Source organism: Cornus florida, unplaced genomic scaffold, assembly GCF_030987335.1.
Source record: "Cornus florida cultivar Cherokee Brave unplaced genomic scaffold, ASM3098733v1 CherokeeBrave_3.0.0_Hap2_Chr02, whole genome shotgun sequence".
NCBI classification, from domain to species: domain Eukaryota; kingdom Viridiplantae; phylum Streptophyta; class Magnoliopsida; order Cornales; family Cornaceae; genus Cornus; species Cornus florida.
Window position 1 is genome coordinate 17,041,900 of NW_026775572.1, and position 19,280 is coordinate 17,061,179.

Here is a 19,280-nt window from a genome sequence, read left to right on the forward strand (position 1 = left end):
AATGGTAAAAACATCCTAACAATGAACGAAGAGCTCATCTTATTCGTTCCAGGTCTTCTTGAGCTGCTAATACATGAGGTTTATTAAATAAGATCCAAAACATCAAAACTATATTAGATTTTGGGCTTTTAAAAAACTAGAGCAAGACCAAAAGTATTGTACGGTTTGTACTTGAACGAGAGAACACAAAATCCACGGAAGAAGGCACACTATAACAAATGGGGCTATTTCTAACGCCAAAAGGCATTGTAAAAACTCAAAATAGTGTCGGAAAAGCATATTAGCGACCCCATCTTGATCCAAAAAAGAGGCATATTTATTTCCGACCCTTTTGGAGATTGAAAATAACCTTATTACTGATGCCGGATTAGCATTGCTAATATAATTGTATTTACAACACCATAGGGCGTCGAAAATAGCCTATTATTTCTGACCCCCATAATGAGGTTGCAAAAGCCTACTAAGTTTTTTATTTTTTATAACCCAGAACTCCCTTAGGCAGGCCCTTTGGACCCACCCCCATAACACCAAACTGGAGATACAGCAGCCAGCCCCACAGCTACAGCACCAGGTTAGGCGAGACTGATAAGGAAGGCGGCAAGGATCGATCAATGGCATCGGGTGTGGCAACTCCAATCCTTACCAACCCATCCAAGCCCCCGGGGGCAAAGCCTACTAAGTTCCAACACCATATTCCTATTGAAAATATGTGGCCTATTGTGACTCAAAGCAACTTATTACGACCCCTCTTTGGGGTCACAAAAGGTATAAAATTTATTTTATAAAAATATAAAACCTAAAAAATTTGTAGTACCTACAATACAGTACAAATTTTTTAGATTTTATATATTATATATTTTTTAATATATATGCAAAAGATATTTTAAATAGCAAAATTAAAGATCACGTTTACAAATAAAGTTGAAGCATGGTTAAAGTTGAAGCAAATTTATACAACTCATAAGCCAAGCACTAGTCCTGAAAAAACAAGGCTTAGGGAACACAAGTTCAACAAAATTACAAACAAGTACAAAAGACATCAGTCAACTGTTTCCTATGGAGAGCTTGGTGGTGGAACATTGCTTTGAGAGAGCAGCCCTTTTAGGATCATGCTGATCTTAGCTTCTAATCTTTGCTCCATATTGGTCTCCATATCCTTGATTACTTTAGTAGCATCATCATATTTCTTTTCAGCTGAAATCCTAAAGCCTTCTTTCATTCTCTAGCTCCGCATTAGGACGGGCTGGTGGGGGTTTCACTCCATACCCCAAGCCACGGATATATTTGGGCTTCTTCCCAAGAACTTTGACAAAGGCTTGCTTTTCCTTTTCAAGTCTATCTCCATCTGTAGGATCTAAAGCCTGTACTGTTGCAACCAGTTCCCCCTGCAAAAGCATAATAGCTAGGAAATTTCAGATTGCAATTAAACTAAGAAAGTTTAGATTTGTAGCTATGCAAGTAATCAATACAATGATAACAGGAATCAACTCTTCAACTCAATTAACAGTTTTCAGGGAACACTAAAAATACAGAAACATTTACAATGTTATCACCCTACGCATCCCAAACCAAAGATTAACAGAAACATTCGAAGAATAGCACCATCAAACAATGAAGAAGACAACGGTGATTGACTAAATTGCAATCATCTTATACATAAAAAAACTTACTATCCTCCTTTTGTTTGTCAAATGATCCATGGTCAGTTATTCATCTCCATTTGCTACTCAGACAAACAACACAACCACTGACATAGCAATTGAACTGCAAACCCCACTGAAAAGAAGAAAGAGAAAAGACTGAATTTACTTACAGGGACCTAAAAATATTTTAATTAAAATACACACTGCAATCTAATTCTCCAGATCACATCCCTTACTTCCATCAGAAAATTTGTTACATTTAAGTTCTCAAGAAGAGCCATGATGCTTCCAATTTCTTTCATTTTTAAGGACACTTCAAATTATTAGACCTTGAATTCCTCACTGAATCTAGAGTTTCAGTGCAAACTATCATTTTACCAAACCACATAAAACATCCACCAAAAGCTACACAATTTCCCCAATTCTATAGCACAGAGGTTCCTCCTGTTGTTCACATTTATACGCCAAAAATCAATTCATAATACAATTTTTCTTTTCAGATATAATAGAAATAGCTTTACCAATTCATAAAAGTGAAAGAGGAGGAAAGAGGAAGAGAAATTCATACTATAATCAATCGCCACTCAATTCCAGTTAACTGTTGAAGTGGTTCAGAACATCTCATATTCAATCTCCAAAATTCGAAGACCTCAATTCCAATAAAACAGCTCTCAATTCAATCCAAACATTTGAAAATCATCCTCCTCCTAAAATCTCAAATCTGAATTACCCACTCCACATATAGAATTGGTAAAGCTATTTCTACTGACCAATATCAACAACCATCACAATTCACACCCCAAAACTATAATGACCCTCCATCAACCCATCAGATAGAAAGAAAAACCACCATGGTTTCACCAACCATCACAATTGTGTGGTTTGTCAAATTCCAGATTTGATGTGCATAGAAGTTTTATGAGTGAAGTGAAGAATCAGATATCATCATCATCATGACTTACCTCAAACCAGTTAAAGAATCTGCAGGGATAGAGGAAAAAACAGGTAATAATCTGCCTGTTTTGATTTAAATATTTATATATATGTGGACTAAAAGCTTCCACAACCTGCCCAAATACCAAAAAGAAATTATTACTACTACTTAAGAATGTAAGGATTTTTTTGGTTTCATGATTTCATCTGGAGGTGTCATGTCCATGTAGAATTTAGAAATGACCTCCTCTGTGTAGTACATGAAAACATCCATTTTTCTGAATTCCAAATACAAATTCTTTGCTGGTGTTAAAATAATTTCGTGCACTTGATAACTTCTTCATTTTTTTTGTTTTGCATTTCTGAAGACCAAAATGGCATACTTTATGAAACAATTATATTCAGTATATTCCAATTCTGGAGTTCAAAACTTACCACATGGAGAGACAATTCTGGAGTTCAAAACTCTGCTAAACACGTCTTCAGAGTTTGTCTCCAATAAATGTGGAACAAGCACAAAAAGTTTCAGAATAAAATAACATGTCAAACAGTAAACGGAGACAAAGGAATGTTAAGCATATTTTCAAATATCCAAATCATTTACTGTTTTATTATTAGAAATTTGTGAATCAAAAATGCCCTTTACTTCTTTCTTTTTTATTCCCCCAAGCCAATGCTCCCATCAAAACTCGGGATCATACCAAATGCAACATTAATGTCATGGAATTTACAGATAAAGCATTGATCATTCTTGGGATTTAGATTCATAGCTTGTTTGTTTAATGAACTACCAATAATCTGAATTTTTTTACCATTTTTTTTTTCAGTTATTAGTACTATTTCTTCCCTCTTCCCCCTGTATTCTTGTCAATTCTGTGGTGTTCAAGATTACATGTTGGACTTGGATTGCAAGTTTTTGGACATCAACAACTCAAAATTAGCATTAGAATAATCCTACCTTTGTTACTTGCCGGTGTCCTAGCTTTCTAGCTTATACTTTCATTTATGGCTCACTTATTATCTACAGACGACTAAAAAAGATCTGACAATATTAGTATACATGTGAGTATATTACGGCCACAAACACTACACAGCAAGTCAAAGGACACAAAGATGCATGTGGAGGCATGAGCATAGCATGTTTGTCACAAGGTACATGTTGTAGGCAAGCATAAATGGTTAGTGCATGTCATGCATGTGCTGAAAGGGTTGTGAATGTGCCTTCTAATTATGGCCTGTTATGTAATACTATATCATTGAAATAAATACAAATCACGACAATTTATTATTGAAAAACACATTGAAAAACCTCTAAAAATATCCATATACCATACTATATATCACAGTACTAAAGATTGCAACCTACCACAGAAAGCAGTAAATAGTTTTTTGATGCCACTAATGGAGTGTCCTATACTTGGCCTAAGTGGAGCTCATTCCATATCTCTATTTCTTTTAACTAAGTTACACTATATTTTTAATTTATTATTACTTATCAAAAAAAAAAACTAAGGTACACCATATCTAAATCAATTAGGACCAAATTTGGATGATGGAATATATGAATCAGATTTGATTCTAAAATCAAAATTGTGTAAATGACTAAGCTCCCCCTGCAAAAGCATAATAACTAAGAAATTTCAGATTGCAATTAAAACACATTTCTTACATGCAATTCTTTCTCACATGTCCAACCCTTTTCCGGATTGTGATGCGTTTCGTCATAAACATCAACCAAACGAAGTTGAGTTCCATTCTGAGACATTTTCTGTAAAGTTCAAGGATTTATTATATGTCAATTGTAGAAACATATAAAAACAAATGTTTAAAAAGAATATTTGGTTCAATAACTATTACCTTCTCCTCAATATACCGCACGAAGGACTTGCTTCCGCCACAATGGTGAACTTGTAGTGCAGCCCGGTTCCGTTGATTTTGCTCACTAATTTCCTACACAAATCGTGGAAACTTTATGGTTAATCATGTTGATAAAGAAAGTATAATCAGCCTATTACTGAAACTAACAGATTGCTCAACATCACAGCAAAATCTTCAAAATCATTTATCTGAAGTGGAAGGTGAGATTACCTTATGCTTTTCAGACATGAAACAATTGCACAATACTGACCAAACTTCAGACCGAACACTTTTATATGGATTTCGAGGTGCTTCATCAGGGTCAAACAAATTCCAATAACTTTTTACCTCGTGTTGGTAATCCTTGAGTCGGGTATGAAGTTGCAAATCCACAACTTCTTTGTGGCGTGGATCGTTGAAATCAACTTGAAAATCTTCCTATAATACATCTAACTTTAGAAAACCAACTTCAATTTAGAAAGTAAAGAAGTCACAAGTAAATAACTATATCACTTACACTTCACCTTTATTTCATTATACATAATTTGTTTATCAATTTCTGGAACATCAGGCCACGATTCATAAATTAAGAGTTTTCCACTCCCACGAACTATAATGCTGAGTTCAGCTGTAAATACCCCTGCATTATCCCCGGTGACCTTCATGTATTCTGGTTTGATTTCAACAGGAATAGGTCCTCCATAAAAATCTTTAAGTCGCAACTTCTTTTCATTTTTTGCAATTCCATGTCGTTTCACCCTGGTCGAAGCTGCACGTTATTAGCATTACAACAGTCAATAAAAAGGAAGCAAATCTAATATCTTCTTGTTGAAAATTCTTGAAACAATCTAGCTATGCCAACACCAACAAGTGCAAAGCAGTTTTTAGAAAGAAAATTGATGGAACAGGTAAAATAATATTTAATTTCAAAAAATAATGATACTTGATGAACCACTGATTGAAGCCATAATTGCAATAACATTTTCAATCATTTTAAGCTTCACATCGTGCAAATCATTTATGTAAAGTATATTATACAATTGTCACCATTGGTTCATGTAAGATGATATAGATTCATTTCTCCTCAACATACATAAACTGCAACTAAACAGTGCCGCATATTGTAATTGCTCCACTATTAGTTGTGAGCACAAATTTTACCAGAATTATACTTTCTGATACAATGGGATTCATCTTGTTAATTATTTTAAGGATGCCAGTGCCGCATATCTCTTTGAACTCCCTCAGTATTAATATTTTCTAGCAGCACATTTAATCCTAGCCATTTACTTGGATTGTGATAGTTGAGATCATAACATACTGATTTCCTACAAAAGCAAGTATTAATCTGGCACATATATAGAGTATACTTGTCAAAAGTGAACCGAACCGAACCCATCTTAGCTGTTGCTAAATGCACACGGTTACACTATAAAAGCAAAAAACAAATGCAGCCTTTAAATCATGTCCAAGATTGCATAATTAACAAAAGTTAGGTACATCATACAAACTAAAAACATTTCTGAACGCGAAATTTACATTTGGTAAACTAAGTTCTCATGCGAAAAGCTGAAAATACAGTACAGTACTCTAATGATGCTGCAGTTTAACAAACACATACCTCACATACTGATCAGTTAAATGCAAAAAAGAACTGAACTCATCCATGCTCCACAACTCTTCATCTAATTCAAACCATTCTATCACCTGATTTTCATCAGCAAAGCTAATACTTCAACACAATTAAATGTAAAACAGCAAAAAAAACAAAATAAAGAAAGGGACAATGTGGACAGGGCAAGAATAAAGGCTTTAGAAAATCATTAAAGAAATTTCCACTTCCAAACATTTGGGACAAAATTGTAGAATGCAATTCAATCACAGACTAACTAATTTTTTTTTTTTTTAGACAGATTATAGAAAGAGAGAAGCATTTGGGACAAAATTGTAGACAGAAAAAAAACAGTCGTGGATATTGAAAAACTATCCCTCTTCCCAATCACTCTCGTCAATATCATCATCAGTAGTAAAGTATCTTCCACATCAGTGGTGGAATCAAATAATTCTACATCTTCATTGTCAATATCATCTTCAACCACATGGGTGTCTTGCCTACACTTGTGAACAACTTCTACATCAATCTGATCACTGGGGATGTCATCCCTATTCAACGACAATTGATCTATATTTGGACAATCTTGTACAACCCCATCAACAATGCAAGTCTCGGACTCTTGATATGCATCATTCTCAGCGTTACTTTCATCTTCCTCTACCTTTCCATCTTCAACCACTGAAACATCAAATATCTTCTACAAGTTATTTTCTGAACCACCTCCCACGAACCCCATAATTTGGTGTCCTTCACATAAAAGACTTGTTGGACTTGTTGAGGTAGAACAAATGGCTGATCCTCGTACGATCTACATGATACATTAACACTAGTGAAGTGGGGATCTTTGTGTATACCCAGCTTTGTAGTAACATCCCTCCAATCACACTTGAAAATGAAAACCTTTCTACCCTGAATGTATTTCAACTCAATTACATCTATTAAAACACCATTCTATTCAACGCCTTCACATTTAACAGATACACCACTATTTTGAGTTTTTCGATTTTGCTCCCTATCCTTTGTGTGAAATCTTGATCCATTTACAATACAACCAGTGTATCGTTTGACTCGTCGTTCAGGTCCACATGCCAATGAAAAAGTATCATCATTTATTGACAAGTCCTTTAGATGTCTCATTTGCTTGATCTATAAACACAATATATATTAACAAATAATTACTACCAAATACAATAAATTATATAATTAGAAACAATAGAGAAAAGCAATAAACACTTACACGTTGTTCAAACCAAATTGGAAATTTCAGTGCATGCCTTCGTTCTACCATAGATTGTGCTGGTCGTGGTAAAAGTTCCATATATTCTCTACGTCCATATATATTGTAAATGTTACATGCAAGTGATTATAAACAATATATGAAGATGTAAAATTATTGAAAACGAAAATTCAAATAAAATTAACTAACTTCAATAATGGCTGGATTTCATCGCAGTTGTTCAAAACATACAAACGAGCTTTATCAATGTCCATCAAATCCAATGTGTCATAACTTGAGGAACCTAATGGACGAAGGACTAGTCTAAATACATACAAGGAAGCTCCTTGCACAGTTTGATCTCCCTCATAATTTCATTCCTCACGGTTGAACCGTGTCTCAACTCCACTGAGATACAAAGAACGAAAAGTTATGCATTCATTATCCACGTAAGCTTCGGCAATTGAACCCTCCGGGCGTGCTTTGTTGCGCATGTATGACTTAAGAGTGCACAAAAACCTTTCAATAGGGTACATCCATCGATATTGTACAAGACTAGCTATGAGCGCCTCCCGGGGCAAATGCACAGCAAGATGAACCATGATATCAAAAAATGCTAGGGGGGAAAGATCATCTCTAACTTGCAAAGTATAAGAGCAATATCCCTCTCCAGAGCTTCTAACACTTCAACCTTTAAAGTCCTACAACACAACTCTTTAAAGAAAAGGCCAAGTTAAGCCAATGCATTACAAATATCATGATCTACGCAACCACGAATGCCGATTGGTAAGAGTCGCTGCAGAAGAACATGCGAGTCATGACTTTTCATCCCGTATATTTTGTATTCAGCAACATTAAAACACTGAAATATGTTAGATGCATATCCATCTGGAAATTTAATCGTCTTCAACCATTCACAAAACTTTTTTTTTTCTTCTGTTGACAGTGTGTAACGTTCAGGTGGCATCACATATTTTGCAAGAGTAAAGATAAGATGCAATTCTTTTCTTATTCCCATCTCTTGTAAAATCTAGACAAGCTTTCAAACTATCTTTTGTTTTCCCTTCAATATTCATCAATGTCCCCAACACATTGTCACAGAAATTTTTCTCGATGTGCATGATATCAAGGTTGTGTCACAACTTGAGCAATCTCTAATAGGGTAATTAAAAAAAATCGCTCGTTTTTGTCCAATTAAGCTCAATTGTAGTACGTTTCCTCTTTTTAATATTTGGTACCTTCCCGAAATTGACATCCCTTATATGATCTAATTGTTCTAATTTTTCTAGAATCTCATCCCCAGACAACTCCTTAGGTGGAAACCTGTGCTCCTTATAACCACCAAATTGCTTCGAACGATTCCGCCAATCATGATCCAAATCCAACCAGCGTCGATGACCATGGTAACTAATCTTTTTACAATTTTTCAACCACACTGATTATGTGTCGTCGATGCACCTTGGACATGCTATATACCCCTTCGTACACCAACCGGACAAATTCGCCAAAGCTCATTTATGCTGCGTTTGGTGTGCAGGAATGGAATGGAATGCCCATTCCAACAATTCAATTGTTTGGTGTGCAGGAATGGAATGGACATTCCATTCCATTTGAATGAAAATTCATTACAGGGAATGAAAATTCATTCCATTACTAAACCTATGGAATGGCCATTCCATTCTATAGTAAGATTAAATATTTTTGTAATATTCCCAATAAGCCCTTCATCACATTCCAATAAGGTAAAAAAATTTCGCATAGACAAAAAAATCTTTCACATTTATCGAGCTTCTTTATTAGACTTAGTAAAGGTCTTTCACCTGTCCTCTCTTCTGAATATACCCAGGGCTGCCATTGACAAAAAATTGCAGGACCTTCAATGAAATTGCAGGTATTAATCTCTTTATGTTCTAAGTATATCACTTTTTTCTTTTTTTTTTTCTTTTTTTTTTAGTGTCTTTGTGATGAAACGTTTGTGTGATTTCTCCATCTTTCTCTCTTCGAACTTTTATATATGGAGAAATGATAACATAAAATAAAAATTAACAATCATCTGGAGTCAAAAATAATATTTTATTTTATTTTAAGGTTTTTCTTTATTTTTTTCAATGGCATCTTATATCATTCCATAATTCATCGTCAGAATATTAATTAGATTGATTTTATTAAAAAATTATGTAAACCAATGAAAAGGGTATTTTTGAAAAAAATCATTCCATTCCAGATTTAATGATGGTCAACCAAACAATAGAATGGTAATAATCATTCAATTCCATAACGATTCACCGTGTCACACCAAACAATGGAACGAGTATTCTCATTCCATTCCATTCCATTCCAAGTTGCATTTCATTCCATTCCTGCACACCAAACGTAGCCTTAAAGTCCATAGACATGCCGTATGCAATTTAAATTTTTTTCTGGTACATGCATCATAAGTTGAGATGCCATCCACCCACAATTCTTTTAACTCGTCAATCAACGGTCTTAAATACATGTTAATGTCCTTTCCAGGTGATTTTGGACCGGGAATAAGCAATAGCATGAACACATATGGATCCCTCATCAATTTCCAAGGTGTCACATTGTATGCTACAATAAAGACAGGCCACATGCTATATGCATTGTTCATGTTATCAAATGGATTAAATCCATTAGCTCCTTGCCCTAATCGAATGTTTCGAGGGTCTTTTGCAAACCAACCATGTTGATTATCAAATTCCTCCCAAGCTCTAGAATCTGCCGGATGTTTCAAAACATTCGTCTCCTTGACACGCTTTTCCTTATGCCACCTCATATCTTTTGCAGTCTTTCTTGACATATGCAATCTCTGAAACCTTGGTTTCAAGGGAAAATGTCGAAGAACCTTCCGAGGATCTTTTTTCCTTTTGCCTTCATGGAATTTATACCGAGGTGCACCACATTTAAGACACTCATCATTATGCTCATATTCCTTCCAAAAGAGTACACAATCATATTTACAGGCATGAATCGTCTCATAACCAAGTCCCAAATCACGCAATATTCTTTTAAGCTCGTAATGGGATTTTGGCAATATCTCATCTTCTGGCAACAACTCTCTAAGAAACTCAAGTAACACAGTGAGTGACTTGTTAGTCCATCGATTAATAACTTTTAGATGGAGTAACCTAAGAATACAAGACAACTTTATGAATTTTTGACAACCTGGATACGCCTCACATTGTGCATCTTACAACAATCTCGCAAACCTATCTGCACCCCCTTCCCCCTCACCCTCAGGGATATTAAGTAGACTGCTATTATGTTGAAAATCTTCTTGTTCAATATTCATGTATTCTCCAATCCGTATGTCTTCCAAGTATTCATGCACCTCGTCAGCATTTCCACTTTGGTCTTCTATATCATTAACACCAAGCTCGACTGGATCATTATTTGAGTTCTGAACACTATTTCCATGATATATCCAAGTCGTGTATTGTTTGTACATTCCATACTTGTAAAAATGATCCTCCACTTCTTTTAGTTGCCTTACTAGCTTATTTTTATAACTACGCCAGGGACAATGTGCTCTATTTAAACCATCCACATGACCACTCGCAAACTGAATGAAATCTTCTATTCCTTGCAAATACAGTGGATGAACCCTAGTTGGAATTTGCATCCAACTCTTATCCATTTAAATACACATAGAACAATATATTAATTAATCAAGCCATAAAACAACAAACAAATTTCCTTAACTTACCTTCAAATTGTCTTAACTTACCTTAATCTTAAGCAAAATTTTGAGACATCAGAAAAAGTGGCATCCCAGGAATTGGAAAGAAAAAAGATATATCAACTTGATTCTTGCATAGTACTTGTGAGCTTCTTGAATTCATCATATTTATATTGATATTGTATTTAGTAGCACTGAATCGGAGACTTGAATTTGGAATTGGAGGACATTTTAGTTTTAAGTTTGAACTTAATTTTCTCCAATTCCAAATTGAAGTTTGAAATAAATTTCTTCCAATTCTAAATTCCCACTTGGTGCTCCCAAATATAGCAAGACTGTTTTAAATACGCTTACCATGATGCAAGGACTAGATGAAAATATCATGCAATTAGACCGACAAATGCAAAATCATTTTCTGGAATTTTTTTGCCTTCCCAACAGATGAACATATCATGCAATTAGATCGACAAATGCAAAATCATTTTCTAAAATTTTGGTATGACAATATACTTTGCTGCTATTGGATTTTAATTTTTTCCCCAACAATTGAATGCTGAATTGAATAGAAAAACTTCTGACTACAACAAAGTTAAATCCAACTAATCCATATTCTCCCTCTACAATGAGTTGTTTTAGTTCAAAAGAAACAGTTTAGCAAATGCAAGTAAACGAGAAAGCCCTTAGACAACATGAATATCACTTGGCAGCAATGAATAAAGTAAAAAACTTCATACGAGAACAAAAGAAAAAAAGAAATCAGGTTCGTAGGAAAGGCAACAATTGTTTGGGGAAAAAGAAAGAACAGATCCTCAAATTTTGGTATGACAACATACTTTACTGGTATTGGATTTGAATTTAAGCCAGAATTCAAATCACCTACTAAAATCAATAATACCTTTAGATTTACAAGTTATTTGTTAGAAAATAATAAGAATGGGAATAATATATTACTTTATTTTTATTTACCCGATGAACAGGTAGAAATCACCCCAGTGAGTAGCTTAACGATGCAGCAATAATACAATGAACAGGTAGAAATCAATAATATGATGCAGCGAAGAAACCATCCAAAAGACAAACTCTGATTTTACAAACTCTGATTTGAGCAAAACATTAATTTTACATCCAAAAGCCTTGAAGGCCAAAATTGAAGCAAAAAAATTCACAAACTCTTCTAATAAATTCACCAACACACACATTAATCATTATAAATTGATCAGATTCAAAGTAAATCAATTATAATTGAACAGAGAGCGGTGAACTGCTTGACGAAACTCACCGTTTTGAAACTAAATTCAGCTGATAGATTGCAAATGATGAAGTGCTGGATGAAAATAAAGCAAATGATCGAGGACGAGGTGCTTGATGAACAGAATGCAAATGATCGTTGATGAAATGCTTGATCGACGATTGAAATGCTTTGGCAAACGATGAAATGCTTGACCGTTGATGAACAAAACGTGAGCTCTACTGGAGTATGTTTAATTTGGGGAAATGTCTTTGGCGACCCCAACAAGACAGTGGACAAACGCTGTCGTTTAACCCAATTTAACCCAAACGCTGTCTGGAAAAAAATTAAATAATAAAAATAATAATATAACCAATTTAACCCAAATGCTGTCGTTTAGATTTTTGCAACGCCCCTTAGCATCATAAAAAATCAATTCAACCTAAACGCTATCGTTTCTGCCCAAAAAAGAAAGGCGGAGAGGTGAAAAAAAGGGAGGGAAAGATGTATTTCCGACCCCCACCAGTGGGCGACGGAATTGACCCCCCTTATTTCCGACGCCTACAAATTGGAGTCACTAAAAGAGGGGTTTTTCCAACTAATATCTGGGCGTTGGAAAAGGGTGGCGTCCCAACAGCTGCATTCTGTTGTAGTGACAGCACCTTCATAGCCAAAAGCCAATCCTGCACAAAAGGAAGAAGGAAAAAATTACTTGAGGTGGCAGGGGAAATCAATAGTTATATGTATAAATGTTGATCGATTTTTTTGAGCAATCATTAACATTTTCTGTAACCAAACTTACATGTAGAGCATAAACCTTTTACTTAGAGCTCTGAAGTACCTGCACAATTGCTGTAATAATTCAAGCCTGCTAAATGTTTTTGTTGCGTTAGCATAATTCTATTCAACCTAAAGTAAGTAGCCAATGGAGCACATTATTAGTGTAGAAAAACACTAACACTTTCAGAAAGCATATGGTTTCCACAAACAGGCAATCTTAAGATACAACCAAAACACTCAGGAAAAATGAGTTTTGAGGGGAAATCTTAAGATACCATACAGATGCAAGTGGAATTCTATATACAGGCAAGCCAATAAGCAATATGTTCGATGCCCTAGTGCATTTTGTATAAGAATCTAACTTTGTTGAGTAATTGAGATCATCAAGTTCATGCGAGTAAAAAGTATAAGAAGAATGAAATATGATCAGCTGATACTTAAGATTGGCAATGGTACTAAGAACCAGTAAAATTCTATATACAGGCAAACCAATAAGCAATATGTTCCATGCCCTAATGAATTTTGTACAAGAATCACAACTTCATTGAGTGATTGAGATCATTAAGTTCATATGAGTGAAAGTATAAGAAGAACGGAGGGTATAAGAAGAATGAAATATGATATGCTGATTCTTAAGATTGGCAATGGTACTAAGAACTCATACTGACAAGTGACAAATATAAGAATGCAGGTTCAAACCTGAGATCAGCCACTTAGTGCAACAAAAGGAAAATACATAAAGTCGGGTCTATCTTATTTCCATGTAATGGACATACGAATGCAAGTTGAAATATTGGCATCCAGTGAAGTAAGACTTCAGAAATGGATATCTACTTTACTTGGACATAAATTCTATAAGATGCAAAAATTTAGGAGCAACAGAATATATAAGGTTATTATGACAAATGTCACACCTTAATTGTTGAGTCCTCCAATGATCAAACTCAGGAAACTTGCTTAAATGAATCAGAAATAGGTTGGAAACCTTCATCCTTAAATCCCATCGATACCAAAGAGATAAGAGAAACAGGCCAAACAGCAAATGTAGGGTTATTATAACAAGACTCACCTTCATTGTTGGGCCTCTAAGGATCAAATAGAATATGAACAGCTGCAATGCAAGAAAATAAACAAATTGGATAGAAGTTAGGAGTTATATGTTGCTAAAATCAGAAGGCGCACATTTACTCATCAAAGATTTAACTACATAGAAGGCATATCAATCAGATAAGAGTACTGCTATAATTTTTTTATTAACTCACTGCATGCTCCTTGTTATAATTTCTTCATCACCTCATCTTTGAGAACCAACAGAAAATGAATCAGAAGCAGGCTGGTATCCTTCATCCTTCATTAATTTGTATAATTTTTGTATGTTTTCACGTATTTCTTTAATTTGTGGATGCATCTGGTCCCCAACAACGAAAACATGAACCTGACTCTTCAGCTCAATCCAGCTGCACCCAGGCTCCTTACTCACCCCTCGAAGGTTCATCAACCTTCTGACCCGTTCTACATCTTCCTTCCTGCCCAACGCAGTATAGATACTCGATAACAAGACATACGCAGATGATTCTTGTGAGCCCAACTCCATTAGCTTTTCTCCTGCATAGGCTCCCAGATCATAGTGACGATAATTCCGACATGCACTTAATAAAATTCGCCACAAACATGTGTCATGCTCAATAGTTGCTGCTTCAATAAACTCTTTAGCTTCATTAAGCTCCCCAGCACGGCTTAGGATATCAACCATGCAAGCATAGTGCTCCACTCTTGGGACTATACCAAACTCAGCAGACATCATTTTAAAATAGACCCAACCTCTCTCTACCAAACCCATGTGGCTACAAGCAACAAGAATGTTCACAAAAGTAACATAGTCTGGCTTTGTTCCCTCCAATCGCATCTCCTCAAAAAGTTCAAGGGCTTCTCTACCACATCCATTTTGAGAGAGGCCGGATATCATTGAATTCCATGACACAACATCCCTCGCAGGCATCCTCCTAAAGATTAGATTGCCATCTTCGAGGCTCCCACACTTCGCATACATAGTCAACAGAGCACTTCCGATTGGCACATCAAGACCAAATCCATGCTTAATGGTACAGGCATGGATTTGCTTTCCATGCTCCAAAGCAGCAAGGGTCGAACATGCTTTTAGGACACTGGCCAGAGTTAGCTCATTGGGCAAGATACCCTCCATTTGCATTTTACAATACAAACTCAAAGCATCTTCATTTTCCCCGTTTTGTACATACCCTCCAATCATAGAACTCCATAAAACGATATCAGGTTCTCGCAAATAATCAAATCCCTTCCGAGCATCAGCTATGCCACCACATTTAGCATACATGTCAACCAGAGCTGTCATTATATATAATTGATATTCGAAACCCGACTTTATTAAATAACCATGCACCTGTTTTCCTTCTACAGCAGCACCAATATCACTACAAGCATTAAGGACCCCAACAAGGGTGAACTCACTCGGCCTCATCCCAGTAAAATGCGTGTTTGAGAACAGCTTCAAGGCCTTTTCACATTCTCCACATTGTGCATAGCCAGTGATCATTGCAGACCATGTAATAGAATCCTTATTGCTTAACAACTCAAATGTGCAAAGCGCATCTTCTAGGCTCCCGCACTTTGCATACATAGTGACAATAGCATTTCCAACAGATAAAATTGACAACAATCCATTTTTAAGCGCCATACAATGAATTTGCTTACCATTTTTAATGGACTTGGGAAACGCAAAGGCACTAAGAACACTAGTAAACACAAACTCATTCAAACCCTCCTCTCCTTGATGCATCATCAACTTGAAAAGCTCCATAGCTTCGCCAGCAAGCCGATGCGTCCCATACCCAGAAATCATTGTGGCCCAAGAAACCGAGTTTCTCTGCGGCATTCTATCAAACACCTTGCGAGCATCGCCCAAAAGGCTGCATTTGCAATACATATTCAACAGAGAGCTGCCCACGAAGACGTCGGAGCAACTCGCCGTTTTAATGGCGAGCGAGTGAGCTTGCTGTCCACCAAAGGCCTGCGACAAAGTGGCTGCGGCGGTGAAAATGCCGGCAAAAGTGTGGGCATTTGGGAAGGAATTCTCTGCCCTCATTCGCTGGAAGAGCTGCATGACGAAGGACGAACCTCTGAGACCCTGTTGAGAGTAGGCATTGATGAGACAATTCCATGAGACCACGTCTTTGTCCTCTATTTCTTCGAATACAAGCTTGGCTTCGACAAAGCGTTCGCACTTGGCGTAGAAGTTGACGAGACTGTTCGCTGTGTATACGCAGGAAGATGAGAGGATTTTGATTATGTGCGCATGTAAAGCTCGGCCTTTTTGAAGGTTTCTCTGTTGGGTGTATTGCTGAAGAAGGGTGAAGAAAGAGTGGGAGAGAGAGTGACAGGGATAAGTCATCAGCTCTGTTAACTCTGAAGTCCTAATACATTTGTTTTTTTAAGTTCTGAAAAGATTTCCATCTTCAAAAAGCTTGGCATGTTGATAAAAAATTGTTTCAGATTCAATCTCTGCAGATTTCTATTCCAATTCAGATTCTTTTTTTTTTCCTTTTTCATGCCCAGATTGAAATTTTCTTATAGACATAATTGACGACAAAAAAAAAAAAAAAAAAAAAACAGAAACAGAAGTTATAGAAATAAAAAATGTATATATTTGTTTTGCTGAAATAAAATGTAGATTACGGTGATTACCTCAAAATGCAATGCAAATTTTGTTACTTTATATTGTAAAAAAAAAAATTATATATAAAAAATCATAAAAAATTTCACCAAATAGGATTTAGTTTGCAAAACAAGAATTACAGACCTCGATTAGTTGATTTAGAAAAAAATTTAAAACAAAACCCATACATACAAGTTAGCAGTTGCAGAGGGAGAGAGAGGGGGAAGCTTGAGAGTTGAGAGACAGCGGGCCAGCGGCTGAAGCTTGCGAACGGCGAACCCGAACTGGAACAGCGGGCGATTGAAACTGAAAGATATGGGTTTTGATTTTTTGAACAATCTGAAACGATATGCCGATATGGGTTTTTAACTTCTGATTCTTGTAGATTTTGTAGTTTGCAGTTGCAGAGAGAGGGGGAAAAGTTCAGAGTCGAGAACGAGAATAGATAGAGATGGAGGCGATTGGGGAGGCTGAAATGATTGGCCCTAAAATAAAAAATTTCTGGTGGCCCATCATCCATGGGCCTAAAAATTTTGAGGCGCCATAAATTTTGCCTGGGCTTGTTAGGCTTGGCCTTTTATTTAGTATGGTGGCTGAGTTGACTTGAGCTTGATTGGGTGGGCTAATATTATTAATATATTTTTTTTTTATTTTATTTTATTGGCTGGGCTAAAATTAGTATAGTAAAAAAAAAAAAAAAAAAAATTGGTGGGCCCACCCCTACATTCGCCCTTCTATAGATATATATATAATTGATGACCAAGTTGCGATGATTGAAGATTTAAGGATAGATACTATTAACTCGTTTAATTAATTGTGTTGTGTTTGAGCTGACAAGTTCAACCTGTTTAATTCGTTTATACTTTATATTCGTTTAATAATATGTGTCAACTTTTTTCTATTTAGGTTTCATGATATCTAATTTGTGTCTTATAATTTACTCTTTTCATGATATCTAATTTGTGTCTTAATATTGAGGATTCCTGACACAATTATTAAATGGGTCGTATCAAGTATAATATCTTTAGGTCAACACGACACAATTATGACCTACGAACACGAATTGTCACCCCTACTCAGTTTTCACAATTAGAGAACTATATAAAATACGATTTTCTGAAAACACACATTTTTTTAACTGGTTTTCTAAAAAACAATTTTCAAAAAGTATCAATCAAGTAGGTTTTTGTACAATTTAATTTTTTTTAATTATTCCTAATCGGAGAAAATTTTTATATATATAAACAATATGGTATAGAGAAGAAGAAAGGGCATACCCTCCAAAAAAAAAAAAAAAAAAAAAAAACGTCCCTAGCAAAAGGACTAATCCTCAAAACAAAGCTAACACTCAACACCTGAAAATAAATGTCCAAAATTTTAAATAATATCTTGGAGGCACATCCCCAATATATCTAACACCTCCCAAGCAATGCATTTAACAATCTCTGCTGACTGCCTATATGAAATGAAGCCTAGCATTCCTCTCACGCCAAATGAAGTATAAACTGGCTGTGAAAATCAACCTCATTATCTTATACCTGCTGGTCTTCGAAGTTAATGCTTGAGATAAATTATGCGCTAACTCTAGAAGAGATTCAGATCCTTGGACGATGTAATGAAGTAAACCCGTCAGACTAGACTAAATCTTCCAGGTAAGCTCACATTTGCAGACCAAATGATACGTAGTTTCCACATGTACCTTACACATCACACATCTTGAAACCAATGAGATTCCTCTCCTCTGTAATACATAGTTGGTAAGGACGGCATCAGACAACACCAAGGCAGAGTGGTTAGACCACCTAGGTTTGCCCCCATTTCAGCAAAGAGCGTGCCAAAAAACAGGAAGAGTATAAACAGAGGACCAATAATAAACAAGATCAGTAATCACAATCCTTATCAACTCTACTCTTCCAGCCATTGAAATGTTCAAACCACACCACCTGGTTGTAGCAGCCACTACCTTATCCATCAACTTCAAGCAAATTCAAAATTTTGTTTCATTAATAGTTTATGAGAATTGAGTTAAAAATTTGCTTATTTACAAATTCCTTGAAAACTGATTCATGATACCTGGACCAAACAATTTCACAAGCAAGTGGTTGTGTTTCTTTAATAAAATTGTTTGTTTGTTTGTTTTTTTTTTTTTTTTTCATAGGGATCTGCTGAAAAAGATGACGGTTTAATTAATTTGGTTGGGTTTGTGGTCGCCGGAAATTAATTTGGTTAACAATGGTTCGAAGATTTGGCGAGTTTTCGTGAATTAAAGTAATATAATCGGTGAGTGATTGGCGTAACAATTTGGGTTTGATTTAGAAGAGCTTTCAACACCACCCACCCAAAACCTCCATCACCACCACCACCACCACCCACCCACCCACCCAAAACCTCCATCACCACAACCCCACCCAACACCTCTAACACCACCGCTCCTACCCAAAACAAAACCCAGCCACAAGACCCAACTGAAACCCAGCCCATGAACCACGTCGTAACCGTGATTAAGCCGTGATTAAACCTGAACCTCGTCGCTGCCATGATTAAACTTCGCCTCCATGAGAAGCTAGGGTTTTGATAGGTCGAGAGGTTAGTGGGTTTGAGCTTGTCGACGGCGAAA

At 35.9% G+C, this 19,280-nt stretch overlaps 2 protein-coding genes across 11 annotated transcripts; both read right to left on the bottom strand.

The window, feature by feature from the left end:
• Nucleotides 1-868: 868 nt before the first annotated feature.
• On the bottom strand, nt 869-12,339 carry LOC132293949 (uncharacterized). The gene is made up of 8 exons (XM_059791637.1): nt 12,244-12,339; nt 7,286-7,373; nt 6,055-6,140; nt 4,958-5,192; nt 4,665-4,871; nt 4,434-4,526; nt 4,246-4,344; nt 869-1,385 (listed from the first exon to the last, which is right to left on the bottom strand). The coding sequence occupies exons 2-8, from the start codon at nt 7,364-7,366 to the stop codon at nt 1,203-1,205; spliced, it is 984 nt and encodes a 327-aa protein (XP_059647620.1). The 5' UTR covers nt 7,367-7,373; nt 12,244-12,339; the 3' UTR covers nt 869-1,202.
• Nucleotides 12,340-12,389: 50 nt separating this feature from the next.
• LOC132293948 (pentatricopeptide repeat-containing protein At2g33680) lies at nt 12,390-17,148 on the bottom strand. 10 transcript variants are annotated; one of them, XM_059791635.1, is made up of 4 exons: nt 14,266-17,148; nt 14,042-14,083; nt 12,995-13,033; nt 12,390-12,875 (listed from the first exon to the last, which is right to left on the bottom strand). In XM_059791635.1, exon 1 carries the CDS (start codon nt 16,397-16,399, stop codon nt 14,267-14,269), a length of 2,133 nt encoding a protein of 710 aa, XP_059647618.1. In that variant the 5' UTR covers nt 16,400-17,148; the 3' UTR covers nt 12,390-12,875; nt 12,995-13,033; nt 14,042-14,083; nt 14,266. The 10 variants fall into 10 exon arrangements, with proteins under 10 accessions (XP_059647618.1, XP_059647617.1, XP_059647616.1 ...); XM_059791634.1 differs by having other exon boundaries at nt 12,995-13,101; XM_059791633.1 differs by having other exon boundaries at nt 14,235-17,147.
• Between the last annotated feature and the right edge of the window lie 2,132 nt (nt 17,149-19,280).